At 42.6% G+C, this 12,743-nt stretch overlaps 1 protein-coding gene across 2 annotated transcripts in view; it reads left to right on the plus strand.

The window, feature by feature from the left end:
- poc1a (POC1 centriolar protein A) overlaps positions 1–12,743 on the plus strand; it is a 65,552-nt gene that overhangs the window by 13,814 nt on the left and 38,995 nt on the right. For both annotated transcript variants that reach the window (XM_079510394.1, XM_079510395.1), the window contains exons 8-9: positions 7,071–7,139; positions 8,728–8,865. In XM_079510394.1, coding sequence (XP_079366520.1) covers positions 7,071–7,139; positions 8,728–8,865 — 207 coding nt within the window. The remainder of the gene's footprint in view (positions 1–7,070; positions 7,140–8,727; positions 8,866–12,743) is intronic.

Genomic DNA, 12,743 nt, shown 5'->3' on the forward strand with positions numbered 1-12,743 from the left:
TCACGTGTCATGGGCCACGATAACATGAACGTTGCTCAATGATAGTCAACGGCCCAGCGCTGGCTCGAGCTGCAATACCAAATTCGGCCACTATGTCCATTTCGCCTCAGGGTTTCCTCCCGGTGCCGTCTCTATTAATATATACTCTAAGGTCTGGTTACATCTGTTGTAAATCAGCCATCTTCTGTTAAGACTTAAGCAAAGCTTCTTTCCTCTTCTCACACCTCTACCTGTGATCTCTTTTTCTCTTCATTTTTTTATTTTTTTATTTTTTTTGGCCCAGTCGTGATTCGACCAATCTGTTGGTGCTGGGAACGCTTAGGGTGTTAATTGTCTCTCTCTCTCTCTAGTACAGCCCTCGTAGCTAGAGATGGGAGAAACCCCCATCTGGTGTGTGTGTGTGTGTGTGGGGGGGGGGGGGTGTGTGGGGGTGTGTGTGTGTGCGTGCGTGCCTCTACATCTAGTATGTGTTAAAAAAAACACATTTGTGTGTGGTTGAGTATCTCGTGTGTGTGTGTGTGTGTGTGTGTGTGTGTGTGTGTGTGTGTGTGTGTGTGTGTGTGTGTGTGTGTACTCTGAAAAGAGTGTGCTGTATTGCTGTTGGCAGGGATCAATGTGTTGTTTACGCGGCCCAATGAACAACACCCTACCTGGCTGGTGAGACGTGTGTCAGTTTGTTTTCATTCGTACAGAGACGGTCACGGCCGCCCTTTCAAGGTTGTACCAATGCAAGTTCTCTTTTCTGGAGTGAATCCTCAAACGAGTGAAATGTAAGCCGGAGAAACAGAAAGCTCAAAACTGACGACGGCAGTATTGTATTTTGTACCAGAGCAGAAATGCCTGCATCGTTTTGAAGAAAAAAAAAAGCACTTGTTGACAATAAACTCGGAAGGAAGTAAAGAAAGTTTAAAATGTATAAGTCTAGGAGTGTGGCAGCTGTGGAATACTGTCTGTCGCACCATGCCACCACCTTGGAGCAGTGCTGATGTGGACGGCTGCACATTTAGATTTTAGTTTTAGTCACAGTCTCTTGAATAGTTTTCATTTAGTTTTCAACGCGTCGCGCTGTGAGCTTGTAGACCGGCTATTGTCCGGCTCTTGTCCACTAGTCATTTCCTAACATTTTAGTCTAGTTTTGGTCACACAGGGGTCTATACTTGGTCCTCTACTTTTTTTCCCCTCTACACACAATCTCATCTGTGAAAATAGGTAGATTTACAAGCTCACAACGCGTCATTCTGCGATGCGTTGTGAGCTTGTAGATCTTCTATGTTCACTGACCCCCCTCGCCCACCATGACATCCCCCACAGAGAGATGCTAGGGGTGGTTTAAATGGTACTCATCAGAAAGGAATCCATCATTGCAGAAATGCTATTCTATCTTTTATATATTACAGAAACTAGCTATAACAAAAAAACATTGCATGGATGCACCTGGGACGTATCCTCAGTGGTGTATCCCAAGGTCATCAACTGGGATGTATCCTCAGTGATGTATCCCAAGGTCATCAACTGGGACATATCCTCAGTGATGTATCCCGAGGTCATCACCTGGGACATATCCTCAGTGATGTATCCCAAGGTCATCAACTGGGACATATCCTCAGTGATGTATCCCGAGGTCATCACCTGGGACGTATCCTCAGTGGTGTATCCCAAGGTCATCACCTGGGACGTATCCTCAGTGATGTATCCCAAGGTCATCACCTGGGACGTATCCTCAGTGATGTATCCCAAGGTCATCACCTGGGACATATCCTCAGTGATGTATCCCAAGGTCATCAACTGGGATGTATCCTCAGTGATGTATCCCAAGGTCATCAACTGAGACTTATCCTCAGTGGTGTATCCCAAGGTCATCAACTGGGACGTATCCTCAGTGGTGTATCCCAAGGTCATCAACTGAGACTTATCCTCAGTGATGTATCCCAAGGTCATCACCTGGGACGTATCCTCAGTGATGTATCCCAAGGTCATCAACTGGGACGTATCCTCAGTGATGTATCCCAAGGTCATCACCTGGGACATATCCTCAGTGATGTATCCCAAGGTCATCAACTGGGATGTATCCTCAGTGATGTATCCCAAGGTCATCAACTGAGACTTATCCTCAGTGATGTATCCCAAGGTCATCACCTGGGACGTATCCTCAGTGATGTATCCCGAGGTCATCACCTGGGACATATCCTCAGTGATGTATCCCAAGGTCATCAACTGGGACGTATCCTCAGTGATGTATCCCAAGGTCATCAACTGGGACATATCCTCAGTGATGTATCCCAAGTTCATCAACTGGGACGCATCCTCAGTGGTGTATCCCAAGGTCATCACCTGGGACATATCCTCAGTGATGTATCCCAAGGTCATCAACTGGGATGTATCCTCAGTGATTGTATCCCAAGGTCATCAACTGAGACTTATCCTCAGTGGTGTATCCCAAGGTCATCAACTGGGATGTATCCTCAGTGGTGTATCCCAAGGTCATCAACTGAGACTTATCCTCAGTGATGTATCCCAAGGTCATCAACTGGGATGTATCCTCAGTGATGTATTCCAAGGTCATCAACTGAGACTTATCCTCAGTGGTGTATCCCAAGGTCATCAACTGGGACATATCCTCAGTGATGTATCCCAAGGTCATCAACTGAGACTTATCCTCAGTGATGTATCCCAAGGTCATCAACTGGGATGTATCCTCAGTGGTGTATCCCAAGGTCATCAACTGAGACTTATCCTCAGTGATGTATCCCAAGGTCATCAACTGAGACTTATCCTCAGTGATGTATCCCAAGGTCATCAACTGGGATGTATCCTCAGTGATGTATCCCAAGGTCATGGGTCTCTCGAACATCATACCCCTCACTCAGGTGACCCAGCCGGGGTGATCAAGTCCCGACTTACGTCCCAGTAGCTACCCTCGATCAGTCCCATTTAGGGAAAAACCAGGGCCACACAATCCGTTGGAACTACTAGTACTCCAGTTATACTTGTTTTTTTAGGTGCATATTTGAACTAAAAGAAAGGTGGTTTATGAAAACCAGTCGAGACGTCATGATTGCATCAGGTTTTGTTTTCTGAAGAGAAAGTATAATGGGCTTTACTTTGGTATCTGAGGCCACTGTTCATCTGCTCAACACATTGTGTGTGCGTGCGTGTGTGTGCGTGCGTGCATGTGTGCGTGTGCATGCTAGTATTACTATTCTTGTGAGGGCCAGGTATCCAGTATAGCAGTGTTGTTTTTGGCAGCAAATTTAGATTTTAGTTTTAGTCATTATTAGTCTCTTGAATAGTTTTCATTTAGTTTTAGTCACATTTTAGTCACCTGGAATGTTTTAGTGTTAGTCTAGATTTAGTCGAATAAATCTACAGTTGATTTAGCCGAACAAAATTTATTTTGGCGGGCCTTGATGCCGTCGTAATGACTGTTTTTTCACTTGTAGATCTTGAATCGGCTTGTAGATCTTGAATCGGCTTGTAGATCTTGTAGATCGGCTATTTTCAGCATGCAACTAATTGTGAAATTACTGGATCTGTCCCTTCCTAACATTTTAGTCTAGTTTTTATTTGTTGACGAAATTGTCAGTATATTTAGTCTTAGTTTTAGTCATCATAGCTTAGTTTTCATTTAGTTTCCATTTAGGTTTCGTCTGTGAAAAAAAGGTAGTCGACGAACATTTTTCGTCTTGGTTTTAGTCGACGAAAACAACACTGCAGTATAGTAGAATTTGATAAATAGACATCCTGATTCTGAGGAGCGTTTTCCTTTATCTTCCTCACAAGAGAAATGGTTATTTTAAGGCTAAATGAAATGATGTGTATACTGATATAGTTAGGTGTGGGGGCGTTCGTTGCGGGGATTGAGATTTCAATATTTGTATTTATGCTTAGTCGTGCGCCCATGTCATGCACCTAAACAAACCTCCAATCGTTGCGTTGTGAGCTTGTAGATCTGCTATACTTCTTGCCTATTTTCAGCCATATCCAATGCCGTCCTAAAATGTCCATGTACTCGCCAGTATAGTATAGTTGTGTGTGCATGCGTGTGTGACTGTGTGTGTGTGCGACTGTGCGTGCGTGTGTGTGTGTGTGTGTGACTGTGTGTGCGTGTGTGTGTGTGTGTGTGTGCGGCTGTGCGCCAGTCATGGCCAGTGCCAGGCTGGCGTTGGACATTAGTCAGAGCAGAGAACAGCACATGTTGTCTGTCAGGTCGTCACGTTGCCATAGTGACGCTGTCTGCTTCTCCCAGGTGCTTCTGGGAAATGTCATGCCCCCCCACCCCGCCAGACCAGCGTGTCTGTCTAGTCTGGCTTCAAAAGTACGTAATTTATTCTAATTATTGCAATTTATCAGGAAAAAGGACAAATGCAGGGAGAAACGACACCGCAGGATGAACGGTGAAACCTGCTGGGTTAGAAAGAAGCTGACTTGAGCAATGTTGTCGTGCACAGACCGATCGGAGAGTTGACAGAATGTCCTCTGCTCTGCACAGGCATTAGACATGCGTTTTTAGAGGGCAACATTTGCTTAAGTAAATTAATTGCGCTTTTATGTTTTAACTTGAGTATAGCAAATTTAAATTGTACTTAACCAGAGAACATTTTAGATGATTATTTTCACTTTTATGCGAGTAAGGCTTGTGTGTGTGTGTGTGTACGTCAGCCAACCCATGGATACATAAGCGCCAAGAGGCGTCAAGAATGTGTCTAGGGCAGGCATTGTGTCCATCCACCAGCTGTTTAAAAAGCCAGAAGAGACTCCTGCTGCTCTGCTTTCTTGATGCTTATGTCCGGGTACAGTACAGGCACAAAGTTGGATTGACAGACAATACATTGCCAGTTCACTGACTCGAGCATGAAGGCCGTTTATACCACTGTATTAACCATACATGTTTGTGCCTGTGTGTCAGTGCTGTGACTCAATATGAGTCATCTCTCGCACGCACGCACGCACGCACGCACGCACGCACGCACGCACGCACGCACGCACGCACGCACGCACGCACGCACGCTATGCTTGCCTTGTTGCCTGGGGGCCTGCAGTACTGTACTGTTAAACGGATGTGGATCATGCTTATAATTTTTCTTCCGATGGTTTTAATCGCATCACTTCCATAGAACAACAGATCACAACAGAACATGACCACCGATGGTTTTAATCGCATCACTTCCATAGAACAACAGATCACAACAGAACATGACCACCGCACAGTGAAGTTCTCCGTGTAGAAATGTTACGTTGCAGCGCAATGGGAAGAAGGAAATTGCGGCATTTGAACAGCCTCCACCTCGTGTTTCAGCTGTGTTTTTAAACCCTGTTATTGTGCCCTTCACATGTAGTAACGGATGGGTTATTATTATTATTTGTTGATTTTTATTATTTTGATTAGTGATTTTTTTTGGAGCAATGACAGTGTCCCAAATTCTGACTGTAACATGCATTGGGTGGGAAAAACGCACGCATGCACGCACGCACGCACGCACGCACGCACGCACGCACGCACGCGTTAAATTAAATTTGGGTATTTCACGCTAGTCTTTGCTGCAGGTCAGCCGCGCACATTGGTGCGGGGGCGGAGGGTGTTTTTTTTCATGAGGTCCCCGGGAGGCTGGCCGCATGCTCCGTGGCATGTGGTCGTGTCCGTGGAAGTGTGCAGCAGTGGGTTTAGGATTGTAAAAGGGATAGGTTCATTTTACATCACTCCTACAATGCTTACATTTCCCTGGGAGGGTCATACAAGTAAAATCTAAATTCTGCTCATTATAACTAGGAATAGACTCACAGGTCAGTCTAAATACCTTTTTTGCTCATTAGAGAGAGACCGAGGACAGTCTCACAGCTTTCCTCGCTAGAACTGGGTGGAAAAGTTAGAGGGTTAGAGTGCACGCACTCGCAGACCAATCAAGAGTCTTCAATAGTCCTTCGTATTGGGGGTGGTGACGGACAGCATTTATAGGCATACTGTGGCTTTTCGCCACTGTTCTGGCAACTAAATACCACCTTGTTAAATAAGACTAAATGGTGTGTTATTTTCTCAACTCGCTGTTTTCTGCAAGACATTACTCTATGAGCCATATCTCCAAAACTGATGGGTCAAACTGAACAACCAATATGTCAATTTGAAGCTATGATTCCCTGCTTTCACATGACATGAAAAAACGAAAATTCAAAAAAAAACAATGGCAGTCCCTCAGTCAAATTTAGACACATATGTTGTTGACCGGGGTTCCCGGGGCTTTATATCAGTGGTACCCAAACTTTTTCATGTCAAGGACCCCCAAATTGACACTAAGCAGCCCCCGGACCCCCATTTGAAAGCATACGCCAGGGACCCCCATAAGAGAAGATTTTGACGGCTCTAGCAGTGATTCACAACCCGTTGTGAAGGACCCCCAGTTTTACATGCTTTTAGTCTATACGGACCCCCCATTTAATGGCATTTCTATCTCTGGGACCCCCAATTTTGTATTGTAACATCAATGTTAACTTTAACTCAGAGTGTACAAATGCAACCAAATGGACCCATTGGGGTCCATTTGTACACTCTCAGAGTTACAGACCCATAAGGTTCCATTTGGTTCCTAAGTATCATTTAGCTGGGGGACCCCCTGGAACTCCCTCAAGGACCCCTGGGGGTCCCCGGACCCCACTTTGGGAACCAATGCTCTATACTACTGCACAACATTTCTTAAAATGTACGTGTTGCAGTGCAACGCACTGTGGCATTGTAGTTCTGCTTTTTTCACTCAATGTTCGTTAAGAAATACACCCAGGGTAACTCTGGGTGTGACTCTGGTGGTTCAATCTTTACCCACAAGTTTTAAATTAACAACTTTGCTGGTGTTACTTTGATTCTTTTATTGCTCTACGTCTCTGTCTTAAAGCGCTCAGCATTGTTGTTTTCTTAAAGCGCTCAGCATTGCACAGTTGTTTTCTTGAATGCCATTTGTATAATGCTCTCTGATGTGATCTGTCTGTTGATTCCTGTTGTTCTTCTCTCCCCGCACGCGTTCCTGCATCGCTACCCACCCCTCACAACCCCTCACCTCCCCTCACCACCCCTCACCTCGCAGGGTTCGGCAACCTGCGTGGCATTCTCCAGGACGGGAGAGCTCTTTGCCTCCGGAGGCTCCGATGAACAGGTAACGACCAAAAAGTTACCGTTTTGACTGAGGGTGAAATTTGTTACCGGTATGGTCCAGTGTTGATTCCGTCGACTAAAACTAAGACGAAAAATATTCGTCGACTACCTTTTTTCACTGACGAAAACTAAATAAAAACTAAGCTATGATGACTAAAACTAAGACTAAATATATGGGCAATTTCGTCAACAAATAAAAACTAGACTAAAATGTTAGGAAGGGACTAGTGGACGAGCTGAGCTTGTAGATCGGCTATTTTCAGCAAGTTTGAAAAATGCTGTCATTACGACGGCATCAAGGCCCGACAAAATACATTTTAGTCGACTAAGTCAAAGACTAAGACTAAGTCTAGTTTTAGTCGACTAAAACTAGACTAACACTAAAACATTCCAGGTGACTAGTAAAATGTGACTAAAACTATTTAACAATTTAACACTTTAATGTAACGTTTTATTACTTTCTGGGGGCTGTGCAAAATAAAATAAAATAAAATCATACCTCAATTTGTGTGCCAGATACCTAGCTATGAATATGACTATGAGTTCACATTTAGGGCTCCATCACCGCTAAACCCCTTATGCCTAAACTTCTTTGCCTTTTTTTTTTTACTATTTTGAAAAACATTTTTTAATAGTTCAACTAGCCAATCTACATTGACACGTTGTGAGCTTGTAGACTGGCCATTTTAACTATTCAAAAATGTTTTGCAAAATAATAAAAATAATAATAAAAGTTTAGGGATAAGGGGTTTAGCGTGACGAGAATGGAGCCCTTAGTCTTTCTTGTGTAGTGTAGCAACAGTGAAAACAGCACATTATAGGTAAACCGTGCTCTTACATTCCACAGACCGGAACACTCTGGCCACGTTCAGGTGTTTAGAAAGATGTTTTATAGACTGTTGCTCTCAAGCAAGCACTTGCTCAGTCGGGCAAATTGAAAGTAAACTCCACCTGCCCGAAAGTTTTATTTACCTGCCAGGTGGGCAGGTGGGAAACCCTTAGTGTCAACGCCTGTGGGCTGTTGGATGCGCCTTCCCAGAATGAAACAATTCTGTGGTATTAAATCCCCCAAAACATGTACTCGACATCGAAGCATGTGGGATAGCACTCACAAAAAACAAAAACAAGGACGGTGCGTCATTTTCGATTTTTCGACAATTTATTTTTGGCCAGACGTTAACCAATTCTGGACAGGAACCCCTTTTGGTGTTTTAAGAATTATGTAATACTTTAGCTATTGAAAAATTGCAGATCTACAAGCTCGTAGCGCGGCACTCAGAGCTTGTAGGTCTGCTATTTTTGAAAAATCTTGAAAATGTGGCTCAAACCTTTGAATATATATTCTTTCAGAGCGAACATTTTTAACTCAAATCTTTGCTTCTGAGAGGTTCCTGGAACAACACATTTTCAGATGGGGGTCGGTGGCCAATTACATTTTTATATATATTTTTTCCTGACATGAAATATTGAGCACCACTGATATAGAAAGATAGGTATTTCAGAAAACTGTCAGGATTTAGAAGACATTTTTTTTATTTCGACGTCAGGCCTAAATGGGTTTTAACAATGATATGCTTGTATACTTCTAGGTGATGGTGTGGAAGACCAACTTTGATTGTATCGAGTATGAAGATGCTGCCGGACGGCCACAACATGGTTCTAACTCCAGCCTACAAGAGGCCGCTGTCTCAACGAGCGGTGCAACGGTCCAGCTGCATCACAGACAGGTAACCAACTGGAATTTGTTCACCGTATTCAGAGAGGGTATGCGCATGACATCATCATCAAACCAGGAAGCTATGCAGGAAGGCCTACTGAGTGGCAAAAAACTACTTTCTGGCCTTGACAGCCCATACATCCACACAGAAAAGTCCTATCTGATTGCATTAAACAATGTTAAACTCACTTTGCATGTTGCTTTGCCACTCGATTTGCCACTCGATGTGCCATTGACTTTAAGCATGCGCATACTCTCTATAGACAGAGTTACGCAAACTGCGTTACAGTTGTCATGTTGCACACATTGCTTAAAATAGCTCTTATTTGCGCCGCCCTTGTTGAAAACGATGTATTTCCAACTCCACCTTGTCTCCGTTCAGGCTGCATGCACAGCGCTCCAGCGCTCGGTTTCTGCCCGTATCGTAACTCTTCTATTTGATGGCTCTGACACCACTCTGATTATATTTAGGCCTGAGGCCGATTCTAAAAAAAAAACGCCTTAAAGCCGCCCTGACCTAAGTTTTCTGAAAAAACGTCAAACATTTTTATAGCAGCATCAAATGCTTCTAAATTTTTGAATACTGTACATACTGTGCAGAACCCCAAAAGGGGTTCCCCCCCAGAAAGGGTTAAGACGACCCCCAAGACTCATTTGTGGAAATACAACATTGAATGCCAAAATAGTAGTAGTCCCCGACACACACACACACACACACACACACACACACACACACACACACACACACACACACACACACACACACACACACACACAAAATATATATATATATATACAGCTGCTTTTAAGCTCTTAGTTATGTGTTTTCAAAATGTAGATGCATCAAATGGGTTCCACCACACAAACAAAATACAGGCAAAAAATGAATCAAAAGTTCTTAAGAGCAGCTTCAACCACATTAATCCATGTATTATGAACATTTGCGACGTATCGTTGTGGGCTTACAGATTGGCTAATTTATGATGGTGCAACATGTGATTCAGTATTATGAATGATGCAAATAAAGCATTAGTCTCAGCAGATGGGGAATATTTTCACGACACATGTCCTTTTTCCATCTTCAACGCTGATTAAGGGAGAGTAACTTTAAGGCAAGCCATCGTTTGACTTCAACCCATTTTGGGCGGGAACCCCTTTTGGTGTTTTAAGCATTATGTTATACTTTAGCTATTAACTGGGTTTTCAGAAAACTATTATAATAATGGCTTTAGCTGTTTAGCTATTAGCTAAACCCATGTTTCTATGTGAGCCGTTCTCAAACATTTTCACGTCAAGGACCCCCAAGATTATATGTAATTGGCCGCCGACCCCCACCTGAAAATGGGACTCCCCCAGAAGCAAAGATTTGAGTTAAAAACGTTCGCTCCGAAAGAATATATATTCAAAGATTTGCACTACATTTTCACGATTTTTCAAAAATAGCAGACCTACAAGCTCATAGCGCGGCACTCGGTGCCACGCTATGAGCTTGTAGATCTGCTATTTTTCAATTGCTAAAGTATAACATAATGCTTAAAACACCAAAAGGGTTTCCCGCCCCAAAATGGGTTAAACAAATCTGACCAGGTTGAGGGGTACACTTTGAGTCTGTACATTTAGAAGCCATGGTAACATTTGAATGATCCTGAGTCACTAATCTCCGTTTGAGCTGCTACGATGAATCCCAGTTGTGTTTTTTGATGGAACAGATGTTGAAGGCACTCTTCATGTTGGAAAATACTACCACTTCAAAGTGTATATGAGCGTTTGTTCGACCTCCAACCCATAAGCCCTCTCTTATGCTTACCAGAAATATGTCTAGCAGCTCATGAGGTTTCTCAACATCTCCAGCTCTCCAACTTTGTTTCATCCTCAAATAATGCTCACCAGAATGTAGGTTTAGCTAATGTAGCCTGGCAACAACAGCAGCGCATCTTTGCAAATGGATCCTGTTAAAGTTCTGATTGTCGTTAGCATCATGGATCATTCATGAAGAATGATCTGAATGGGGCCTTGCATTTTAGTGTTTTTCCTCTGTAAGATGTTCATTGGGACACAGAGACCCGTGGTTACCCATTTAGACCTGAGTGCAGATTCTACAAATGTCTTCTAAATCATGACAGTTTTCCGAAAAAAAACCCTGTTTCTATGTCAGTGGTTTTCAAACTATTTCATGTCAAGGACCCCAAAGAATTTCTGTATTTGGCCGCCGACCTCCATCTGAAAATATGTAGTTTCAGCCCCCCCCCCCCCCAAGAAGCTTTGAGTTAAAACCTTTGCTGTGAAAGAATAGCAAAAATACAAGGTTCAGTCCCACTCGTATGCCAGGTCTCATGCATGTCTCGCCCAGCCATTTTTTATTTTTTAAATAATCTCCTTTGAAATCAAAACGCCTGCAGTCTCCAAGGCTAGGATCAGGGTTAATACAATGGGAGAACACATGAGATGTATGCAACATTTATTGGATGAAATGAACATAACTTTATTAAACCAATTAAATGCATATTTATGTATAATAATTATGTTGATTACTATAGGCAGTGGGGACTTTTCTGGGCACTATTCTAATGGCATAAAAGTAGTGTAACATAATGGAAAATATCCCTTCCTAAATTATTTTGGCAGTCTCAAACCTTGACAAGTCACACATTTGGCTGACTATAGGATTCCTTGAGCAAAACATCCATAGGATAAAACAATCAAGTAAAGTTATTAGTTGCAAACATTTTGTATTAAGTTTAGGGATGTGCCGATGAGACATTTTGGCCGATATCGATCTCCGATATAATTAATTGCTGTTATGGCCGATAACCGATATTACCGATGTCGATGTGATTGTATTGAAAAAAAGTATTGAAAAATTATAATCATTTTGTCCATTCTGAAAAATACATGTAACAGGGTATCTTCACGGCAGGCTTATAGGCAAGTCAGATTTAACTTAAATACCTTTATATCTAATATTGTGAGCTTGTAGATCTGTTCAAGCTGGTACTTTGGGCTTGTTTATCTGTAAAGACAAACCGATCAATCGGACTGATTAATTGATCGGTCTGATTATTTAATCGAACCGATGCTGAGTAATCTAAAAACAACTACAATCGTCCGATACCGATGTGTTTGCGATTAATCCCCCAATCACTAATTTTTACTAATCAATTATCTTACTCTTGTGGAGTGATCAGCCTTATTTTCAGATGACAGAAACCTTCTAAAACTCATTTGTTTTTAATAAAGCAGAGAACCTGTCCCAAGATAGATCATTTCGGTTATTTCAGGACTTGAGACTTAACCCATTCTGAACGGGAACCCCTGTTGATGTTTTAAGCATTATGTTATACTTTAGCTATTGAAAAATAGCAGATCTACAAGCTCATAGCGCGGCGAGTGCCGCGATACGAGCTTCTAGGTCTGCACATTTTTTTTAAACCGCAAAAATGTGGTGCAAATCTTTGAATATTATATTCTTTCAGAGCGAACGGTTTTTGACTAATCTTTGCTTCTGAGGGGTTCCTGGAACAACATATTTTCTGATGGGGGTGGGTGGCCAATTATATATAGTTTTTGGGGTGTTCTTGACATGAAATATTGAGCACAACTGATATAGAAACATAGGTATTTCAGAAAACTGTCAGGATTTAGAAGACATTTTTAAAATTTCGACGTCAGGCCTAAATGGGATAAATTACTTGTGTTGGTGGTTATTTGTGTTTGTAGAGTTCTAGATCCATTTACCTCTGGTCTTGTGAAGGCCAGTCTTTGGAGCTGCAGCATCATCTTAGATAAACGATCCAGATTCGTTACAGACAGAAATAGCCGATCGAACAAAAGCTTAGACTGGAGTGGTTCTCCTGACCTCGTCCTTGAGAAGCCGCAGATTGATTGAGG

This window comes from Electrona antarctica (genome assembly GCF_951216825.1).
Source record: "Electrona antarctica genome assembly, chromosome: 9".
Taxonomy (NCBI): domain Eukaryota; kingdom Metazoa; phylum Chordata; class Actinopteri; order Myctophiformes; family Myctophidae; genus Electrona; species Electrona antarctica.